Source organism: Columba livia, chromosome 2 (assembly GCF_036013475.1).
Source record: "Columba livia isolate bColLiv1 breed racing homer chromosome 2, bColLiv1.pat.W.v2, whole genome shotgun sequence".
NCBI classification, from domain to species: domain Eukaryota; kingdom Metazoa; phylum Chordata; class Aves; order Columbiformes; family Columbidae; genus Columba; species Columba livia.
The window spans coordinates 137,894,397-137,918,128 of record NC_088603.1 but is presented as its reverse complement, the minus strand read 5'-3'; the positions used below and the strand labels follow the sequence as shown (position 1 = coordinate 137,918,128).

General features: G+C 42.3%; 1 protein-coding gene across 9 annotated transcripts in view; it reads right to left on the bottom strand.

Annotated features, from left to right (window-relative positions):
* The window catches only part of NDUFAF6 (NADH:ubiquinone oxidoreductase complex assembly factor 6), a 28,203-nt gene extending 22,251 nt beyond the window's left edge, over positions 1-5,952 (bottom strand). For 2 of the 9 annotated variants that reach the window (XM_065054034.1, XM_065054036.1), the window contains exons 1-3: positions 5,747-5,948; positions 2,208-2,307; positions 1,211-1,333 (exon numbers count right to left, since the gene is read on the bottom strand). In XM_065054034.1, the coding sequence (XP_064910106.1) occupies positions 1,211-1,333; positions 2,208-2,307; positions 5,747-5,904 (381 nt within the window). In that variant the 5' untranslated portion in view covers positions 5,905-5,948. Of the gene's footprint in view, positions 1-1,210; positions 1,334-2,203; positions 2,308-5,560 lie in introns of all 9 variants that reach the window. The other 7 variants (XM_065054039.1, XM_065054042.1, XM_065054035.1 and 4 more) reach the window with 6 other exon arrangements.
* Positions 5,953-23,732: the final 17,780 nt, after the last annotated feature.

Here is a 23,732-nt window from a genome sequence, read left to right as displayed (position 1 = left end):
TGCAGATTAATACCTGGATGAAGACTCCATATTTCACTGCCTATTTTTCAACAGGTCCATAAACCTAACTGCCTATGGGATCTATGTTAACTGTATTCAGCTACTGAGATCTAGACAGACTGAAGTTTTTCCTGTCTAGAAGCTCAGGGATCCTTAGTTTAAATGCAAGTTGTGATCTTACATAGTAGACGCCTTACGGTAGCTGCTCTTTTGGAAGGTTCTAAGCCATTTGCTTTGGCCCATGGCCTTAAGTTAGTATGGAATTTCTATCCCCAAATAAATTTAAAATTCAGCTGAATGTGACCTTGACAGCCTAATCTAGCTTTGATGTTAGACCTTCTCTGAGTGGCAAGTTGGACTAGATGAGAGCCAGAGATCCCAACCAACTAAATTATTCTGTGGTTCTATATCAGCATTAAGAAGAAATCCATTTATACTGCCTTCAGACCTCAATCATCCATCAAACATATTGATGACAGTCCTAACAAGAAATAAAAGAATTTTGCAAGAAAGCCTGTTTCTTTGGCCATGTCCAGCAGGGGAACAGATCGGTAGGTGTACTTCATGTGTGATGTTCTAGTGCCCGCAGAACTTGGACATCTGAATAAACTTTTAAACAGTTTATTTTAAAATAAACTGTTAAGTTCACAGGTACATTCCCTGTTACTCAATGCACACAAAAGGATCTGTGCAAAACATAATACATAAATAGAAGTCAGCAAGCAACTCGTGATATGAGGAGAAGAATGTGTTAAGAACTTCCTGTTATCCAGTAACTAGGTATGAAGATATTGGGCTTTTCCTTATACCCTATATGCTACTCTGTGCTTAGGCTTCTGTCTTTTTGTACAGCTTACTCTCTTCGGGCAGGACTAGCACTGGCTCAGGAAAGAACGCTTATGTGTTTCTCTTGCTATCAGCTTACCAAAATTTCCTCCGTCCTTCACCTAAACAGAAGAGAAAAAGACAGATGGTTCACAGAAGCCTGACCCTTCACATAGGTCCTACCTAAATATCCTCCTTTTCCAGCTCTGTTCTTCCACTGTAGGTAACATAAAACACCACACAGACACAAACACAAGTTACATTATCTCTTTTTAAAAAAACAATGCTGTTAACTATGCAACACGGGTCATAGGAAATGATGAAATTTTTCCACACAGTAATATTTTAGTTGAGTGAATTTTAGGACAATAAAGGTGTATTTTACCCTCCACAGTTCCGTAGCAACTGGCTGATGTGGTGGATTATCACAGTATATATTTTCCACAGCCTCCCTCCAGAACTGCATTCGCATCAAACCTGTAGTCTTCTGAGTTATGGAGTCTTTAATCTGGAAAGGATACATCCAGAGTGAAATTCAGAGTTTCTTTAAGGCACATGGTTTATCTACACTGAAAAGACAGACACAGTACGTAGCCAAACTCAGCAGGTAAAGCACTCAGTTCTGAATTTATATTTATTCCTCATAAAGCATATGAACATAAAGGGAGTAAAATAAGTCTTCACCACAACCCAGAGAGATTAAGTCCTGGGTGACAATCACCTTTGCTTTGTCCCCAGCAGGACAAGCACCAGTGGTGGCAGCAGCAAGGGAGGGCAGTGCCAGCAGCACAGCCCAGACACTCTGACCTGGCATTTTGCTCAGTCAGCACATTTCCTGAACCGCTCCTTTCTGGCAGGTGTTACCAACTTTCCCGGTTGCGCTGGCAGTTTCTGGGCACCTGGCAAAGGGGAGAGACTGCAGCCACTCCCCTCCCACAACTCTCTAATCATTGCACACACTTCCCTCCCAGCAGCCTTTCCATTACCTGCCTTCTGCCAACGAAGACCTGGGACTAATTGTATCACCCAAGTTTTTGACAGACCTTCTACAGATAGGATTTAGCTGCATTTATCAACTTAGTCACTGCATGAGAAGCCAGGACACAGATGCAATCACACAACAGTATCAAGGACCACTATTGCTATAAATCAATTTTAAAATTCACAACAAAGAGGAAAATCAGAAAAAAATACATACCTACACAAAATAAATTGGGAGAGGCTGGCAACTTTCAAAGGACCGTTCAAAACTATAAGTTTGTATTGCACTCCTTATAATACAAGAAGTTATTATTGGCAAAACACCACCTACTAGTGTAATTTGGGATATTGAAACAGTTGTTTTAAATTTCCAGAGTTCACAAATATATTTTAATACCTGCCTGAGCCAGTTCCACATTGAAGGCTCTCAAGGCAAAAGCAGAGGTTCGAGATTCCGCAGGCAACAGCAGAGAACACAGAAACCCTTCATAGTCACGCTTTCTATAAAAGGATAAAAAAATACATTTATTATTTATAGCTCTATTTAAATTGGGTGTGCTATTGCTTGCTTAACAATGGATTCCTAAAACAGTAGCATGAAGTTGTAGTTCAAAATTCTGACTTAGCAAAAGTAGCAGCTTTTAAGCTTATTTTAAAATAAGACATACTCCACAAGAGAGGGGATGCTGTCTGAACTCTCAGTGCACCTCTCAAATTCAGATCTCAAGATATTTGGCTAAAGGCATGGAACAAGGCCTTGGCAGAACTGCAAATAGAATCCAGATTGTCCAACTTCCAGACTTCTGTTCCAAACATGAAACCACATTTCTTTAAAAGATTGTGCTTTGGAGCTTGGCAGAACAGCACTTGCTGAACCAGTAAGTTTTTGTAGTTACATTCAAAGCATAAAAACTCTATGTCTTGGCAGCTTCAGCGCAGGTAACTTGTTGCCAGCCAAGAGTGATATGCCTTTGTTTGGCCACTTGGGTGTGCAACTAAATTTAAAAAAATAATAATAATTAAAAAAAAAAAAAATCACAGCACACAGAATCATCAATTGAAAAATCATACATAACTGTAGCTAACAAAAACACTTGGCCACCACTGAAAAGCTAAATTACTTGTTTTGAACAACATTTTTGTGTACTTTCTGATAAGCCTGTAACCTAATTCTTCATTAGAACAAGACCAGCAACTCCAGGTTTTGCTTTGAGAGTAGAGAAGCAGGTGTCCAGGAAAACACATTTACTCATTGTCATGAAGTCTGCTGTTCTTACATGTACTCATGTTTCCTTGAATATAAGCTTAAAATAGCAAAGCCAAACTAAAACCAAGGGTTATTAGGGTTGCTACTTTTAGCATCTAACAAAAAGTATTTGATATTTAACAGAAGTTCTTACCCCTACAATACACAGCAGCTGCAGGGGTAAGAATTCTCAAGTTGCAAATGCTTAGAGTTTTCACAACAGTTGTGAAACTTGTTTTAGAGATTGACGCAAATCCAGAATTATCAACAAAAAAATTACATTTGTGAGTTTCATCAGGCTTTAAAGGTCACCTTCGTATTAACAGATGCACCAAACTTCCCTCAAGACACTTTCTGGAAAGTTTTATCAGCTCAAAATGTGGAATTTTTTTCATGGCTAACTGTAGTAATACCCAGTATTGCCCACCCTGGGCAGGGCTGCAAGGTTTACAGACACATTTTCCCAGTTATGCAGTTCACCTGGGTTGTTCACACAACACAGAACCACCTCTACTTCCAGAAAGGAAACAAAGAAACACGTTACACAAAGTAAACAGCAGCACAATAAGAGAAATTTGTCTTTCCTCTAGTAATGGTCTTGGCATACTGGTGGGTTTTTTCCCCACGTATTATAAGCTTAAAAATTAAGTGTAGCAAAAAATAGCTAAGGAAAAAAAAAATCACAAAGAAATGTGAATTATATGCTGACAGTACAACCTTGGACATAACAGCAGAAAACAAAATCCATAAAGCCTCGGCCTGTAAAATAAACTTGATATTGCTATAGCTCATGTTCCACCTCAGCTCTCTTCATGTGTTAGGGTAAGGAACAAAGAAAAGAGGGAATGACCTTAAGTCTGGTATTGAGTGTTTTTCAGTTTTCCTCTCAAGCAAGCATAAGCTTACATACGAATCCACAGATGGAAGAAAAATTGGTTATGACCATTACTGGACATTCAGTATAATGAAAAATTTTAAGTCTTAAAGATAATTTCTTCCACATTACAAAACTCCATAATACCATCAAGTCGCAAGCTTTTCTTCCAGAGCAGACATCATAAACAGCAAGAGACAAAAAACATACCTACCAGGGAAACATATTTTTAACCAAATAGCTTAAAGCTACTTGTAAAAAAGTTATTTAACATAAAATGGAAAACCCAAGAGAAAGGACATCGTGCACATTGCAAAAAGTTGTACAAATCTACAATATTAAGGCATAACCCAGTTGTTGTTGTTCTTCCTAATGTGTGGGAGACTCAGCTTCAGGACTGGGAAGCTGCTGATGCTCGCACAGCCCCAAGTATTTTATTTCTGTTTGAATAGTAACTCCTTCCTTTTCTTCTTATTTTTTATAAATTTTTATTTCCATGCAACATATTAGCTACTGTGAACAGCAGCTTCAATTAAATGATGCCAAAAGCCTAACTACCTGCCATTTTATTATTTTGAATTCTATTATATTTTTATAACCAGTCTCTTTCATGGTTTAACAAAAACAAGCTTAAATTCAACCATCTCAGCTTCTGTGCCCTGGAATCTAACTATTCTGTGCACAGTTATTTGTTACTGAAAATACTCGTATTACGTTAACTTTACTTGTATATTAACTGTATATGCAGGCTCTGCTCTCCTGACGAACAGGTGGACAAATCCTGGGCAGAGTAACCAGGACAAAGCTGTAATCTGAAGTTTTATCAAGGAAAATGCAACCTGGTTATGTATCCTGATGCGTCTTTAAAGGTCTGCTGCTTGGTGCTGCATAGAAAATTTAAGATTGTCACATTTCTTTCCATTAGTTTTCCTACTTCAAACATTACTGTGGACCACACATCTTTGTATTTTTTACAAGGAGAAGTCTGGAGAAGATGATCCAGTTCCACTCTTTACATACTCATTTGGAAGCCTTCCCTGCTTTTGTCAACCATCTAGGACAACTATATTCAAAGAAATATTATTTAAGTCTTTACTAAGAGATTTGTTTGAGTTTCTACTTTTTAACTCTGAACTTTTGCAGACTAGAAAGCAGCTGAGGGGCCCTGCATGCTGGATACGGCCCAGAAGCCAAGCAGGGAACACTGTTGGGGCTGGATGTGCCTGAGCTGCGCCCCCGTTTCTCCTGGAGCATCCTGGATTTGACCAAAAATCGATACTTTGGAAAACTAAACTTCCTTCTCCTCCTGCATTCAGGTCAGAGAAGCTACTTGAGCTGTCTGTCCAGCTGTCAGATTTCCTCTGCTTTTGCACGTTTTCCAAGGAGCACTGGGGAAGCTTGGCTATTTCTCAGTAGCCAGGAGCTCCTGAAAACAGCCATTATCTTCGGTGTTACTTCTCTTCACAAATCCCAGAAAAATGAAACGGGAACGTTCACTATTTCAGAAGAAAGGCAGCTGTGAAAGATGCGGGGGACAGAAATTGCCATTTACAGCTTAAACCGTCCCACGCTGCTTAAACATTTATCGAGTTTCCGCCGCTCCCCGGAGAGCCGAGGCCACCGGCCCCACTCACCTCAGGCCCGCCGGGGTGACTTTCGGGGCCAGGCGAGGCCGAGGGCGGCCTGGGCAGGAGAGGACACCCCGCCACCTTTCCCGGAAGGCTGAGCAGCCGTTCCGTCAGGAGGGAAGCGCTCGCCAGCCTTCCCGAGCCCTGAGGAGAGGAAAACCCCCGCCTCGGCAGCTCCCCCCCGGCACTCACCGCACCAGCTCGGCGCAGTACTGCACCTCTCCTCCGGGCGCCGGGCCGCTCCAGCCCGCTGCCGCCCTCCCGCCGCCAAGCCCCGGCAGCCCGCCCCTCAGCGTGCGGCGGCAGAGCAGCTGCCGCAGCCCGGCCCGCGCCATGGTGGCGGCCGCCATGCTGCCCGCCGTGCTGCCCGCGCTCCGCCCCGCCCGCCAGTCTCCCCGGCCCCGCGGGGACGCGCCGCTGGGAGCGTCTGGCGGAGACACGGCCGGTAGATGGCACCCGAGAACGCGCGGCTTCGGCCCGGGGTTTGGTGAGAGCCGCACAGCCTATTGTTGCCGTGAAAATGGCGTCCGGTGTGCCCCCCTCAGCCTCAGTTTCCCTCGGTGTGCGGTTTGAGGTGAATTCCTCTGCTCCGTGCGGAACCAGGCACTTGCGGCTTTAAACCTAAAGCCCCCCCACAATGAGGAAGCTGAATTGTAAAAGTGCCCACGCTATGGGCACTGTGGTGTAGGAGCCTCACAGGGGCACCTGTAGGACAAGGAAAAGCCTCTGGGCTGGTTTGTGTGTGCGGGAGCAGAGTGGGGCAGCTCTGCCAGGGCTGGGCAGCCCACCCTGGGCTCAGGCCTCGGTGAAATGTGTTGTTCTATGATTTGCAACAGAGGCCCTGTTTCCTCGTCTTGGCTGGGAGAGGGACTCCATACCGTATGGCGTGGCTGGAGTTTATTTGGAGACAAAATAGTCCTGTTAATCCTGTGCTCACAGACAGAGTAGCTGTGCGCCCTCAGAGTTTGGCCTATGTGAGGATAAGCCAGCAAATACATACAAAAGTGCCATCGTGCTTGAGAGCAATTTCATCTTAAAACTATACCAGCCCAACCTAGTTGTTATGACAAGCGACAGCAGTCTGGCTTTTTCTTTTTGTCCCCAGACTTGCCATCCTCTTCCCTGTGCCAGCTTCAACGTTCGTCTTATAGCACAGGCAGTTGGTTGAACCAGAAGAAACACACACATCTGCTGCTCCCTTTTTGTTTTCCTGAGTTCATTTTCCACGGGTTTGGTGTCTTTAATCGGTTCACTTCATGGGCAGCTGAGCATCAGTGGCAGCAACGGGGTGTTAGTGCAAGCGAGGGGCTGTGGGGCTGAGAGTGTGTCCATCTCCCCATATGTGAACAGTAATACACATGTTCATTAGCTTAGCTGGAAAGTGAAGCCATGCAGTAAATACAGGGAGAAGTTTGAGTGGGCAGAAATGTTTTAGTGACAAGGTATCTCTTTGGAAATGAGGGCAAGCCTTTATTTTGTGTCACAGAGATGAGGAGGACACTGAGGTTAGGGATCTCACTTCAGGATTATTTAATTTATTGATTAGTGCTTCCTGTGAGTTTACCCTGAGCCTTTCTTCTTCCCTTTCCCTTGTTTCTAAAGTTCTCTTTGTCTTGAAACTCTGGACCTTGTTTTAAACCCTTGCTATGCTTTGAGCAGGATTTATTGTTTGTCAGGGCATCCAAAGGAGGTCATTTAGCTTTGGGTGGAGGCTGAAACTGCTGTTGTTTAAGTTTTCAGAGAGAACTCCTAGATAAATGAATCCAGCTCTTTCAGCTGCTGCCAATTCCTGGCAGAAGGGTTACATAAACATACTCTAAACCTCAAGGGTATTATAAATAAATCGTATAAAATATTAACTTTCATTAATCTCTGAATGAACCAAAATGGAGCTAAACTGATTTGAACCCATAGTAAGAGAAGAATTACCAGGTGTTGTATGAAAAACAATAATCCCAACCTCTTTCTCAGTGTGCTGAACTTTGTTTTTTATTGTTCTGTACCTTTACCATTCTCAGTAAATTACAATTTTTTTCCTCTAAGCAAATATTTCATGTGTCATGTATAGTTATTGAAAAGCTTCTTCAAGTCTGTATAGATTCTAGCAAGTTAGCCTTTTGTGCTGCCAGTGCAGTGGGAATAATGACCTGGCTTAATGTTTTAGTGAGTTTTTAACACTGAATATGAAAATTTAAGCTTAATAAGGGGTGTCTCCAAACTTCTTTTAATGATCTCATTGTGTTAAAGAACACATTTCATCACCTTTTGCATGTTTTTCTCAGAAGATGAAAGAAACTGCCTGTTTCTCTGATGAATATTTCTTGCTGAATTATTTTGTCCCGCTCACCTCCTCAGATAAAACTCTCGAAGTCCTTGGGCAGCAAAGCTAGTGACAGCAACAGCTGTTTTAGGTAGAGATAATTCTGTTTTTGCTTCAACCTGGAATTTCTGGAAAAAAAATACAAGTTTTGTATCAGGAAATACCAATCAGTTATAGCCAACCCTCGTTAAAAGAACATGCAGGTATTATGTGTCAACATATAACTGAGAAAAAGAGACCCTCAGCTGTCCCATGATGGTCAAACAGAGGCTAAAGTTTAGGAGGTTTACATATATTCACATAAAAAGTCTTAATGTAGAGGTGATTGAAGGGAGAGAGGCCTGTCTGAGAATATCAGTAACTGGAGCGTGAGGTGTTCACTGGGGTATGGGAGACTGGCACAGGGAACCCTCTCTGCAGTGACGAGAGCAGGAGTATGAACGGTGATCTGACAGGTCTGTTCTCTACACTCACATGGACAAGGATATACTCTCCCTCTCCTTTTCCTCTTCTGAATAAACCTGGATTCATTCCAGTCCCAGAGTTAAGGAAAAATCTGTGTGTAGTAACAGTAGTGTTTTCTTCCAGTGCCATGCCACAGTGAGCAGGTGTGTGCAGTTATTTTTACCTCGACTACTAAAAATATTAAACCAAAAATCTTTGTTTAAAGGAGTACACTAAGAAAACATGTCTAACTGCAGTTCTTTCAGTCCTGGCCACAGAATAATACTTTAATGCATGTAGTAGCAAGCACTGGGCCACTTTAAAACACAGTTTTCCCATTTTCCATGGTTTAAGCATCTGAGTCTTGTTTACAAAATAGATGGAAAGTTCCAAAAGGATCTTGCAGTGAAGGGGTTTCATCTTTGTTGCTGCTGCATTTGTTTATTTCTTTGTAGGTTTGTGTGTAGGTGAGTTGTTGGTAAACTTTCATTTATTTCTCGTTACCATCGTACTCTTTCACTCCCCACTTTCAAGCACAAATAAAGTTGGTAAAAGTTGCTATGCTGACAGCAGTGGAAAAAAAAGGTCTCGGAGATTTACGGACTATGGGGACCACTGTGTGGTCCTGGGCTGTGTGCTGCAGGACTGAGCTGGAGCAACTGTACTTCAGAGCGAAACAGCAATTTTTCTTCATCCACCAGCACCTTTGCCAGCCATGGCACTCAGCAGGAATTGCTGCTCATCTGATATTCTCAAACCTCCTGTGGTTGCTACCTGAGATTCAGTTTTACTCCCATGAAACGGATGGATTTGTCGACGCACTTTTCATACACCATCAAGTAAAGGTCAGATATTGCCAATTTTCAATTACTCCTGATCAGACTGCAGACTCGTGAGTGAACAGTGGGTATTCAGGTCATGCAACTTTTGTTTACATTATACCTTTTGATACCTATCTTTTGTTAGGATAGTCTCATGTCTTTTTAGCCAGTGGATTAAAATAGGACTTCTACAGAGAGTTATTCAGCATAAGGACATAGCTTCAGCACTCAGATCGTGCTAATTAACCTTAGTCTCTCTACTGGTTGTAGGTTACTGTAGGTTACTGATCCTCTCTGACCAGGAGCCCCTCCACAGCTGTGCCACCTTCTTTGAACACACAAACAGGCAGAAGCAGAAACTGGGGCCAAGTTTTCAAGGGCTTAGCTCATCTTAACTGCCCAGCTTCCACTTTGACATCAAAATAAGACCTTCAGAATTAAGAAGCCTTTGCTATTAATCTAATGAGTTTCTTTTAAAATCCTGCTCTCTGTGGGGGCAAGGCACTCTCCTCAGAATTTTGTCTCTAGTTTTTTAAAAGCCATCCTAAAACCTCTGTACTGTCATGGGAAGAGGTGACTTATCTGGCTGTCCTTGCACAGAAGCGCAGGCCCACGCGAAGACAGTTTGGTTCCGTGTTGTTCCCTGGGGTGACACACATGCAATATCAGATGCAAATAAAGTGAGTATTTGAATGGAATTCACAAAGTGTATGGTTTTAAGATAAAGTAGAGCCAAGTCCTCCTGCTGCTGCTTTGGATGCAAATGTATTTGTAATGAACTCTTGTTTTTGTATGCATCCCTTATCTTGCACCTGTTATCATCTTTGTTGTAAAAACCTTAGACATAAGCTTGCCAAATGATACACCCCATCTGTGCTCCCTGGATAAACAGCAAGAAACATGCAAACTGAAAAGCCACAAGTTCTTGACAGACAGGTACCAGCGCTTTTTCTCTGGCTAGCAAAGACAAGGTCTTTGTGTTCTTTTAACAAGTTGCCAACCCTTTCTTGTTTGAAATGCTTGTGAAGTTGTTGGGAGGGAGATGAGAGAGAGAGAGGAAGCTGGGGGTGTGCAAACTCATTTTTGGCATGCAGGTGAAGTCAGCTGCAAATATAGCAAGGATTTCAATAGAATCCAACAAGTGAATGTTTTTTTACCAGAGACAAAATAGAACTAAATGTTGTGTCTGCAGTGTTGGAGGCAAATGTATTTCTTGTGAATCCTGCTCTTGTTTGTACCTGTTTGCTTGGACCCCTGCAAACCAGACTAGAATTCAGAGGGAAGGTGAATAATGGGAAACCGCGTCACTGGGACTTGTCCCTGACAGATCTGGAAAGAAACGACAGCAGATGTAGCAAGGTGAGAGAGCCCACAAGCATTTTGGCAAAGAGACAACTTGTTCCAGAACCTTATCATGTTCTACTGAGATCTCTACATTTTCCTATTTGTTCTTTCTTTGGGAACTTACAGGAGGGAGTGTTATGGAGTAATTAAAGCACAAGGCTGGCAGCTTGGCTTCTGAAGTCCTGTTACTGAGTTCCTGTGGCAGCACATGTCTTGCCTGCAATGGTCACATCTGAGAGCGACTGACACATCATGGTCCCTGGGCCAAGTCATTGTAACTGATTTGAGTCTTTAGTATTCACATCTCAAGGCCTTTTGGGTGCACAGGATAGATCGCTGCTACGTATTAGCGGGGTCACAGGGTGGTACGAGAACTGTCCCACAGGGGAAACATCCACAGGCCTGTTTCCAGCTTTGCTACCTGAGATGGGGGATGAGACCAGCAGCCCCTGCTGTGCTGGGTGTGGACTGCTCCTTCTTCTACCATTCACCTTCTGCCTTGCTCTCCCTGCACAGGCATGCTGGTGCTTGCTGCTTTTGTGTGTTAGAGGTAAAGAGTAGAACTTCATATCTTGAGTGCCTATCCTAGACCCTGAGCTGTAGGGGAGTTTGCCCAATGCCATTTCACCAAAACAGAAGTAGGACACACATTCCTATGGCTGCCTGCTGCATGGGGTCTATATCACCAAGAACTGGGAATGGTATGGCACCCTGATCTGCCCAAGCCTTGTCAGCCAACGAGGATTATTCATATCAGCTGGTTACCCTGGCAGAGTCCAAGATGCTGGCGTCTTTTGGCACTTGGGTACCTTCCACCAGACACAAGCCAGAAACCTCTGCCTTCTGCTATTTAAAAAACTGGTGGCCTGAGGGGATCCCTCTTCATTATGGTCAATTGAGCCTGACCCCTGACCTGTCCAGGAACTTTAACCAGGCTCCAAACTCTGGCAGGGTTGAGTGTGCTGCCAGGCAGCTGAGCAGAACATTATATGCCAGATTTTCTGGCAGTGCTACAGCAGCCCAGGCACCCTGGCTGCTTCCAGGGCCCTTGTAACAGCTTGTAAAAGGCCTCAGAGAAAACTTTCCGTGCAGAACAAGCACTCCTGGGGTGTTGCAGGCCAGGCATTGTGCCAGTCTCTGGGGATGAGACTGCTTTGGGAAGCTCACCTGTAACCTACGGCTGCCAGCAATGTGTCCAAAAGTTATAAAGCTGCAAGCACACAAACATGGGTTCATTCCACCCTGACTTTTGCTCTCTGCCTCCCAGTGCCAGCCTCCCTCCCTGCTCCTGGTATGAAACCAGCATCGTCTCCTCTCTCCTTCTGTCAGCCCAGCCCCTCATGGCAGGTGCCCAGTGGTCCCAGTGAGGGCAGGCCATTAACTCAGCTGCTTAGTAGGACCATGCCCCAAACTCTGCAAAGCTTCTTTTTGAAACCCAGTGTGCAAGGATGCAAGCCTGCCAACCCAACTGAAATATCCTTAAATGATTTGACAATTTTATACAGTGCAGACCATAGGGAACAATTGTAGGGACAGAACTGCAGAATACAGTGTAGAGACACTGGCGTAGGCTCCTGAGACACTGCAGCACTTGTTCTATTTATGCTCATTTTGAAACAATTGTTGAGAGGATACAGGATTTCCTGGGGTTGGTCCGTGACGTAAGAGAAGCTGACGTGCAAGAGATGCCATGACGGCTGGCTCTACCAACATAATGGCACTGACAGCCATGTGCAGAAACAGGATCTTGGGTGGCTATGTATTTTTCCTGACAAAATCTTAGGCACTTTCAGCTCTTCAAATCAGCAAACAGGGCCTGAATGTCCATTCAAACTGCTTTCTGCCTAGTCTTTACTCAGCCAACCATGTCCCATCTGAGACTCAGCCTGGTTCCTCAGAGGTCACACAGAGTGCTTCTGCCCTGTCACATTGATGTGCTTCATCTCATGTCGTGGTCCTACTCTTTCAACCATCCACATGGGCACTCATGTTTGCACATTTTTCCCTTACATAACAAAAGGAAGACCAAGCATGGGGCAGAGAATCGCTCTAGTTGGCTCTGATTTGGGCAGGGGGGGTGAACTAGACTATCTCCAGAGGCATCTTCCAGCCTCTGAACTTAATCCATTGATTTTGTCATTCTGTGACTGTGAAAAATGTAAATGATAGTACCAGTACTCACTGGGTCAACAGAAAGCACTCGAATATCCCTGGGCAGAGGACATACAATGTCATAGAAATTGAAAGTACTGAAGAAAACTGTGGAAGAAACAAGGAAGCTGACATTTTGTTTGTGAACACCAAATTGAAGTAACTAACCAAATGCTTCAGATAAGTGAACAGGTAGTAAAATGCCCATGTAGCTAGGGTGTAATGCTGAATTTATTTTCAATATTTGGTTTGGTTTGTTTTTTTCCATCCCCTGGCCCTGAGCATGTGAGGAAGCTGCAAAGCAGAGACTTCACAGGTATGGAAACGTCACATCGTTCCTCATTTAGCATCCTTGCTGGTTTACAGGCGGCATTCCTGCTCCTCAGAGAGAATCTCTCCCAACTCTGCTTGGCCAAAGTGATTTGCCAGATCCTGGGAGCCTAGCAGGGGGGACACACTTGGGCAGGAGCTGGGAGGATCTTCTGTGGAGGACTTCAGGACGCAAACATACATGGGATTTGTAATACTGAAATCTGCAGTGGTAGGTAGAAACGTTGCCCCCAGAGGTGCCCCTTATCAGCCAGGCATAATAACTAGCTAAGTACAGCAGTGGCTGGAAAAATGAGATGCCTAGCTACTGCCCTGCTTTTCACTTCCCCACGTCTGTCTGGTGATGTGGGATCTGAAAGCATTTCTAAAACACCTTTTAAAACCCAACTGTTTTCAAATCCACAAACAGTCCAGAGCTCAGTTCTGAGCATTACAAATGTTCATGCTAATTAAATGCAGCTAGAATAATGAAAAGAGTTGCAGGGCAGACGAGATCGATGACAAAACACCCTTAGAGAGCACAGAAGGGGAAAAAGTGCTGATGTAGAAAAGTGATTTATGGTGATTTTCTGGTTGCTGAAACAGAAGAATTATTGAGAACCTTAAGGAGAAAGGAGCTTTAGGTTGGAAGATTGACAACTAAAAACCGTGGGGAAGTAATCCTTTCTGCATCAGTATGGCAAAGCTTCAGTTCCGGGAGGCAGGTCAATGCAGGTCAGCGTTTGCACTGGAAATGCTAAGCTGGGGAACTTCTCTGGTTGCCTCCTTCCTCCATGTTGCCTTCTCCCCACCTCCTGTTTGACAAAGGGAAACCAGCGCATGTCCGTGTTGTGATTTCACATGCTGAGCATTCAGCTCCAGGGTCTAATTCCTAACCAAAGACTCCAGTGTAGGGCAGCCTGATGCAAAGATAAAAGAAGTTGCTCCAAGTATGGTGACTCTTATTTTAGCCCAGAGTTGGCAAGTTAATAAATGTGGCTGGCATTGGGATTTGGCATCTGTGGCTGCAGGGAGTCCTTTTCTCACCTTTTATCCTATGTAGGCCACTGAAATCTTTTAACATAAAAACATTTCGAGACCAATCACATATACATATCTAGCTGTGAGTTATTCATACACAACTGTGAGTCACTTTGTAGACTCACAGTAATGGTGTTAAAAACAAAGCAAGGATAAACCCTTATTCAAAGTGCCTTTTTTACACTGTCCTGTAACCTGAAAACTTTGTGTGAGAATACCATCACTCCATATTCTACACAATAACTAATATTCCAGCATGATCTGTAATTCCATTGCAACACAGGATGAGAATCTGGGAAGAGTTAGCTTGTTGATTTTTGAAACTTTTACATTTCTTTTGGATGGAATGGAGTTACATATTGGAACAATCATACTGTTATGTTTGGACAGTTATATTATTTTATGACCATCACAGACTGTAATTAGACATAGTTGTCTCACTTTAAAGATACCGTTTTCTTTGTTTCAGGAAGTTTCAGCCAGCAATTATTGCAATTGGATGGCATTTCAATAGGCAGTCTCCAACAGACTCCTACGGTGAGTCACAACATTGGCAAAACACGGCAAATGTGGTGGTGTAATGTCAGGTAACAGCAAGTCACTGTCTTCTGCTAATATTTTAATGACAACTGTCTCAAGTAGACCAAGTTTTCAGAAAGTGTTATTCACACATAATGATCTGGGTTGCAAAAATGCCCTTGGAGGATAGAGGTAATAAAATAACCAGCTAGTTAGTACGAACTTCTTCATTTAATTTTATTGTGTGGAAAGCAGCATAGTTTTCTTGCATGAGAAAGGCACTGCTGTTGTCTGGAAAGTTTCCATATGGCCCTGCAGCTTTCAGATGGCTCCAGTCAAATATGTCAATCAGACATTTGCTGCACTTTGACTGTTGTTGACTTGTACATCTATATGTATTTCAGAGACTGGCTTTCTTTGAAAAGTAACGCATAGCTGTAAAGTATTAGTCATTAATCTGGCATGATTTAGCTGCAAAGTATTAATCGATAATGTGGCATTGTTACATGCTGGTTTTGCATTCTAATTTACTTTGTCTTGATTATAAAATAATGTTATTGTAGACAAAAGGCAAGATCACTTTTTGTTCCTTCTGTTCCAGAGATGCATTTCAGAAACCACCTGCTGTGTGCCTTTGCATTGAAGAAGCAAGCAAACCTGCCCAGCTCCATAAGACATTTGTGCTGCTTCCTGCTCGCCATGACTAATGCAATTACACCAGAAGGAAGTTTAAAATAATTTCATTAGCATTTGGAGATGAGGTTCATCTTGAGCCAGACTTCAGACCGTGCTTTCCACAGTGTTTGGATCACTGAAATACCCTTATATAAGCCTAATTGACACAATTAGAAGAATGACTCCTTACAGATGTGTGTGTTGCTGTAGCAACCTGGGGGGAGGGCGGCCTAAGTGCCCTCCGTATTTAGCAAAATAATATTAATCATAATAGGTAGAAGAAGCACTTCATCCTTTTTATAAGGCACTTGCTCAGGAGCCAGGTGCCTTAGCGTGTTGCAACAAGGATCACTGTAATGGAGTTGAAATAATTTGAAGGCAAGCTAAAATTCTCTCAGTAATAACCAAAATTGCATGGAGATAGAAACATAGCCAAATGTTGCCCGAATCTCCCAGGATATAGGCAGGAAGATTAGCTGTTCAAGGCTTTGATTCTGCTGCCACAGGAATGCTGGGGAAAGAAAAACACTGAAGGCAGCCGTGGATGGAGGAGGAGGCCTAAATTGCTGAGCTTGTCTCAGGTTTATCCTACCAAAAGGCCCAGTCATCCAGTGGGAGCACTGTGGTCAGATTTCAAATCCATCTGCCACCTCCTTTGTGTTGGAGGGACTCCAAGGCACTCTGTGTTGCTGGATATGGATATGGATGCGGATATGGATATGGATATGGATGCAAGTGTCGATAAGCACCAGCAGCATGGTGGGATGGGAACATGTCTCCTGCTTTCCCTGTGGCACACCAGAGCAGGAACAGCTGCTTTGCAGAGGACATCTGCATGGTTTTTTTCCTGACTCCATCTTGCCCATCCCTGGAAACGTGCACATTGCATCCAAACAGCATGGTCTCTTTGAAGTGTCAAAGGGACCATGCAAATTACAGGAGATTCATGTCTTAAGACTTGTTTTCAGGAACCTTTTTATTTGAAGCCAAGGAGAAGTATTTTGGCTAATACGATTGTCACTTCAAAGTTGTTTTAAGTAGCACCATTTTAAACTTTGTCTTGATGTGTTTGTAACTTGAACAGTCACATTGTGTTGCTACAGAGTGCAAGAAAAACCTGAAGTCAGTGCTGATTGGGACTGAATAATGGGATTTCCATTTTCAAGATGAAGCTGCAAGTGAATAGCATGAATAAACAAGCAAGTCTGAAAAAAAAAACAAGCACTCCTCTTTTGGATGAGCATGGAAAATACAGATGAAAAGGGATCTCAAGAAGTCATCTATACCATCCCACTCTCTACAGATGTATTAATTTTATCTCTTTTCATTCTCGACTAAGTTTTATCTGATCTCTTTTTAAAAAGATTTACAATCCCCAGGCAATCTAGCTTAATGCATCACTAGCCTTATTTTTAGAAAGTTTTTCGTAATGTCTAACCAAAGTCTATTTCTGCTGCAATGAAATGTCTTATTAATCTGCAATCTCTTTATTTTTGAAGACTGGACTGCTTTCATATTTTTGTCAGTTTCCTCTTCACTCGAGCCAGCACCCCCTGCTTCTTCCATCTTCCCATGTAAGTTGTGTTTTTCTAGGGCTCTGATCATACACATTACTCTCCTCTGTAGCCTGATGAGTGTTTTATCTCTCCGAAGCATGGTGCCCCAAGCCAGGTTTGCTGAGCTTTGCCGATATTGAGAAAAGTGGAAGAATTACTACATGTATTTTATAGCCTCTATTTATATTCGTACCGCTCAGTATGTAGTTTGCTTTTTTTGAAAGAGTATGCAACCTCCAGAATATTTCTGCAGTGTTGCTCTCTACTCATTTGCTCTTCAGCCTGTGTTTTTGCAGTGGATTACTCTTGACCAGACATAAAATCTTGGATTTCCTGTTCTTAAATAGCATCTTATTTTTTTCACCAACAATCCCAGCTATGCAGTTAATTAATGTGACATTGCTCTGTTGAATAGTAAACTTACATTTCTTCCAACTTAATTTTTTTAAAGCATTATCATGCTGGGTTTTTTTTGCCTGGGTTCTATAAACCTTCAGCTTTGCTCTAATTATGGCTTCAGAGCCCAGGTACAGTGTGTTCATGTCCAGCCTGCACGTGGCCCCTTCACATACCCTATTCCAGGTATGGTGTTACGATTATAGCTGTTTGACCTGTTGCACCATTAGAAGCTCAGCTTGTCCTGATAATAGTGCAGTTATGTTTACTGTCCTTGCAGCTCTGGCAATTACATCTCATTACACCACCTTAATTATTCAAGTACTGACATTTGAGTGATAATTTGTCTAAAATTCAGGCACAGAGAAAAATAATTCCTTCAACTTTAGTATATTTTATTTAGCACTGCTCTTGGACTGCCTGTTTTCTCATAACACGTTTCTCACTCTGTCCCAAACACTCATGATGTTTTTCCAAAAACCCTGGAAGATATTCTAAGGCCCTGCTTCTGCCAGGAATTTTTTATAAAAAGCATTTCTAATACTTGAGCACTTCTACCACAGGGGAAGGAAATACATATATTTAAAATACATCCTGTAGCATGTTTTGAAGCATTGGCACAGGTGAGGCAAATGGAACTTAGCACATCAGGAGTTGGGATTGAGCCCAGGTGCCTGGTGAATGAGGGCAACGTCACTGTGACGTTATGACATTCTGTCACACTGTCACTCATAGCCAAGAAAGTGCCATTTTGGCATATATGTTTAAGAACTGAACTGTAATAACTTTCTCTAGGTTTTGGACCTCACACTGGCTGAACCATTGGCTGGAAGAATACCTCAGGAGCAGCTCTACTTCACCTTATCCAAGAACCTCTCCAAGAACTTACAGCTATTTGAAAAGTTCTTAGACAGCCTATAGCAAAAAGGGTTAAGTGCAAACAATTATCTTGCATCATCCCGGTGGAGTGCCTGACTACCTGACCACATCCTCATATGAGGAACTTGGGCAGAGTTACAACGTCTGCCCAAAGCCACACAACATGTTAACAGCTAAATCTGGAACTACAGGTCTCTTGCTGTGATGGCTGGACAAGATGATCTTGCTGGCAAGTTTTACTAAAATCTTTGCTGTCATCTGTGGAGTTGGATTGTTATGTGGAGAAGCTATACCTTGCTGTGAAAACTAACTTTTCCAAACTGGAAGGGCATGTGGCAGGATCTGTCTCTTGCCTGGAGGCTTCATTAACACAAATCTTGCAGAGACTGAGGCCTCATTAATTTGTTATTGTGCAGAGCCAGTTTTAAAATGTTATCTGAAAAGAGCTCTTCAGATGGCTGTAATACCAGATTCTGAGTTGCAGTGATTCAGTATGCAAAGATGACTCTTGCACCTGGCTTCTGTGAAATGCTTAGCCCAACAGACAAGACCTCCCACGCTATTTATTCATTCCACAGAGCTCAGCTGGCACAGAGTGCTGGCGTTCATCATGTCTGACCTAAGCAAGAAAGGGAACCTGTCAATAAGTGCCTTGGGATCCCAAGTCGATCACTCCGTGTGTCAACTACATATACATACATATATACTGTAATACACTGTATAAATAATTGGTGAAATACACAGAGACACACATATATATTTGTATATATACCATGTTAAAATTAGGTTTGAGCATATGAGTGAAGTATGTTGTGAAGTATTGATTGTCTTTGTTACCAATGCAGTGCTTGAGACCTGGGATCAGGAAAGGTCACATCTTTTTTTTTCCACCATGGTCACCTCAGGCTCCATTGCAACAGACATTATTTGATCTTCTCTCAGCAATACTTGGCCTTTTTTTCTTTTTTCTTTTTTCTTTTTTTTTTTTTCTGTTTAGGCCAGTCTGAGCTATCTTGTGAAAAGTTGGACTCAGTATTTGCAAGAAAGATCCATGGCTGGAAAGAATAACAATGCAGAATCATGGTGTGTGGCTTTGTACCCTGCGAAGACTAAGAGACCTTTCAAAAATAATGGTAATTTGCAATTGGATTAAATCTTAGCAAGCGCAAATCCAAGCACATCCAGGCATATGATGTGATTCATATTACTTTGTGCTAAACTGATGTTGCTAATTTTGTAACTTGTCACAGCAGAACAAAGATAGTGCCCACTATTTTAGGAAGCATATGAGTCAGTGGGAGAGCTGAAAGGAAACAAATGGATTGCTGGTGAGACTAAAAATGCCTCGGAGATGTGAACAGTGTTTGTCTGCTGACTCTGCAGTTGTGCAGAAAAAATCAAGGAAGGGTTTTAAGCGTGGCTAACCACAGGACAAAGCACGCTTTGGGCTGACCGGTTAAGGAGGAAGCTCTCTTGCACACTGTCTGTCATTCCCACATGATTTAAAACACAGATATGCTACAGACAGAGAAACGTACTTATCCTCTCACTGAACACTAACTGACAATCATTACAAAGATGGATCCAGCATACAAAAATAAATTACGGCACCAAAGTAAGTTACTCCAAAACTGAAGCTGTAGTAGTTGATCAAGCAGACTTGCATATACATTGACTGTGGGATGCCCATCATCCTAACATCACCACTGAAATAAAGAACAAAAAAAAAAATGAAGGATTAATAACGATAGTAATAACCCATCAAACATCTGAATCATGTAAGAATTTCACAAATGTAACAAACGCATGTTCAGTGCCATAGTCAAAAATTCACGGGTCGTTTTTCCTTTGGATGATAAGAACACTTTACTTGACTGTCTTAGGTGGGAGCTGTGCTTCTGCAAAGCCTCTCTAACCACAGGGCAAAGAAGAAAACAGAAGGCTGTGATTCCTGGTTGTACCCAGAGATACAATAGGGTCTTTTGGTACCGAGTGCTGAAGGAGAGGTCAGATTCAGGCAAGAGCAGTGAAAATATGCTGAACTTTTGCTAGTAGGAGAGACAAACATGAAAGAGGACAGACAGTCCCCATGGAAAACATTTGCTGAATGCCTCTGGGCTCAGGAGAAAAATCGTTCACATAGTAACACAGGCAGAGGCACCTGCCCCTGGCTTTGTGCTGGCTGGCACTGCGTTTGGCACTGTCTGCTGAGACACCGACACGCTCCCAGGTAATGACTCCAATGCTGTCACTGAAGGTGCTCTAGAAAAAAGCAGAGTTATTCAGACCATGGAAATCTATGCCGACTTCTGAGGGGATTTTTATTTTGATGGAACAGAGGACGAGAGTTCAATGTGTGGCTAAAGCTTACCATTATTTTTTTAATCTGGCTATGATTTACAATGGCTTCCTGCCAATGGCAATTTGAAGACAGAGTTATACCTGTTTTTCCTCTGGAACAATATGGAAAGCAGGAATTGCATTTTGACAGTTTCTAAGGAAAAAGTGTTTTGTCTAACCAAGGACTCTTTTCTGAAAAAGATGACAGGTTTAATGTTTTAAGATAATAGTTCTTACACAGTAAACTGAATCCCCTAACTTTTTCAGTCTGATTTGGAGGATCGTATCCAGTAACTTCTGCCTCCTTGGATCTCACTCAGCCAAATCATGAGGCTCCTAGTCATGTCAAAATTGGATTCTTGAATTTGCTGAGTTCATGCTCTAGAAGTACAGAATCAGGTCTCTAACACCTGTTTTGCATAAAAGTCTGGAAAGGCCTGCTCTTACTCAAAATTTTAACTTGCTGTTTGGGAAAATAACATTAGAAACTTGTGACTTACAGCAGGAACAATCCATCTGCTCTCTTTAAGCCAATGTTGCAGAAACCTCTACACTAACAGAGGAAGATGAGCAGAAAAGGAAGTACCTGTTTTCATTGAGACTGACGTTTAAATCTAGAAGTCCACTTTCAAAAAAGGATTGACATTTGTGCAAGGACACAAATGTCAGACTGTGCTTTTTTGAGCTTGGATCTGTTCAGACTGCTCGTACTTTAAACAACAGGTTTGAAATGTTTGTACCTAAATTTGGACAGAAAAGCTTAAACTTTCGAGCAGCACCTAGTATTATTTCCATAGGGAACAAATAAATTTTAAAAGGTATTTCATTGTGTTAATCATAAACTTGTGATATTTTTAAAATTATAAATGCCTGTTATTTCTGCATGTTGCATTCAGCAGGACAGACCAAGTCCTGTCTTATAGCAATGATCTTGCAGACTCACGCAGAATCTCTTCCTGTACAGCACAGGACTTTCTGCCCCAGCCAGATGGAAGCTATCTTCCATGGAGAAGACATTAGGCTCGGTTTTAATAATTATTAGGTTCAAGGTATCTGTTTTTAACTGAGCTTTAAAGTAGCTGTGCTGCACTGACCTTAAACCAATGACACACATATCAGCAAAGGTGAACTGTGTGGAGGTTCCTGTACAGGTATTGCCAGGCTTGTGCTGCATGGGACTGATGGATTTGTTTATGCATGTCACTCAGAGTGATATAAAGTGGTTTGTTACACATCATTTGGAAAGAATTTTTATTTCTCTTTGTCTGGAGGATATATCTTCTCCAAAGTTTAGAGGGAGTTTCTTTTTTTAGTCTGTGCAGTCTCCATTTGGCATAGTTCTCCCTCCTGCTACTTAATGTTTCTAACACAGAGGTAGATCTACATAGTCACCTACCATTTAACCAGGCCTGTCTGCAGTGCAGGGCCTCTCCAAGAGGCACCACACATGGCCGTGCTTTGTTACAAGCTCAATGCGCTCATTGTACCTCGCAGGTCTTGTGGTAGGAAGGTCAGTGGTTCTGTACTCCATGGCCAGACATGCATTGTGCCTGCTAAATACTGCTGGAGTATTTCATCACAGTGGGAACCCAGACAACAGATCATGCCTTGCATTAATGCCCAGGATCTGGAAAAATCAATACAGCTGGAATAGCAGGGGACTGCTGCCCAGGCGTTTACAATTCCTGTGACACGCAGAGCACTCTGGATGCACAGGGAAAAATTTGCAGCCATGGCTGTGCCACTGAGCCGCCACTGAGCACACAGAAAGTACAATGGACTCTCTCTTAACTCCCACCAGTAATTCAGAATCACGCAAAGGCACCCATGATTGGAAACATGACTGGTGTGCCTGCTCCAGAGATCGCTCCAGACATTTTTTCTGTAATACAAATATAGAAGTAAAGTTCCTCAAGGGAAGACCAATCTCTGAGTCAACTTGTATGTCCAGCAAGCCCTAGATGAAAGTGACTATATTTCTTTTACTGTCTGGGGGCCTGATCTAACAACCATTGGAGTCAATAGAAAGGCTAATTGCCTTGAAAGACTTTGCATAAAGCAGCAAAGGCCACAACCTGCACCATTGCAATCACCAGAAAATTTGTCATTGACCTGTGTGAGTGCAGGATGAAGCACCCGAGCCCTCGGTCAGCAGGTATTTAAGTCCACACATGTAATTTATTTCATTTGCAACCATTCATATGCCTAAGTACTTACCAGGTCTAGAACAAAAGTGTGCTGGCTGCCAGGTTGAGAAGAGGGGTGGCTTTCAGAGCTGCCTCTCTCCTGCCAACAGCAATGCAATTTGGAGGAAAGAATAAGCAAGTCCAGTGTTTCCACCATTTTGTGACAACAGGAAATTAAGAGATAAGTGAAATAAAGAGGAAAGAAATGAAGAGCAACACTACAGAAAGAGAAGACCTTCTATCCCTTTAATTGCTTCTCAGGGGACTTTAAGAAATACAAACACTGACCTTTTAATTTCATTAGGAGTTTGTGTCTCAAATAAAACCCAAGCCTACCCGGGGCTTGCCTACACTGGAAAAATACATTATGTTAATTGATTAACACTTAATGCTTAATATAACAGCCACTATAAACAAAGACTACTATGTTTAACATTTGTTGTTGACCCCAGGTAACTCAGCCACCAAACATGACAGTTCTTGTCTACACTAGGTGCTTTGTATCGCCTTAATTAACATGTTCTAACACAATGTAATTTTGCAGTAGAAATAAATCCTTTAGGGCATTTATTCTGTAAATTTAATTTTCTGTCTCGCCTATCTCGAATTCACAGACATGCACTGCTTCTGCCATCTCCCCTCCCCCTTTTCTCCCTTCAGTCTTGGAGCCCCTATCATTGATTTTGTGGGCTTTTTCATGAGTTGCTTCCATTTGTAAAGCAAAAGTTCAATTAAACATACAGTTTACATGCTTTGATAGTGCTGATGTTATAAAAATAAAGTTGGTTTCATAATTCAAGAAGGGTTACTTCGGCCCAGAAAAGTGTTTTCAAATACCAGACATTTGAAGTTTTTGCAAAAATATTGCAAATCGTACAGCTACGCAGTTTGTCAGTCAAGTCACACAGCCTATTCCAAGCCACAGGAAGACACTTTACAGCATTTTTCCAAAATTTACTTTCTCCATTTTGTTTCACATAGAAAAGCTTTGTCCTTACAAGGAAAAAAAATAAAATACAAAAAAGATATTATTAAACACTGAGGTTAAAAGATCAAGAAGTTTATCTGGGCTCCAGCAACTGTAACACAATCATGTTGCACGCCTTATGTTTTAGTAGAAAATGTTATTATTGCTTGCTACAAATCAAGTTATGCAGCACTACTGAAATCACGAAAAACCCTAAATTGTTAAGATGT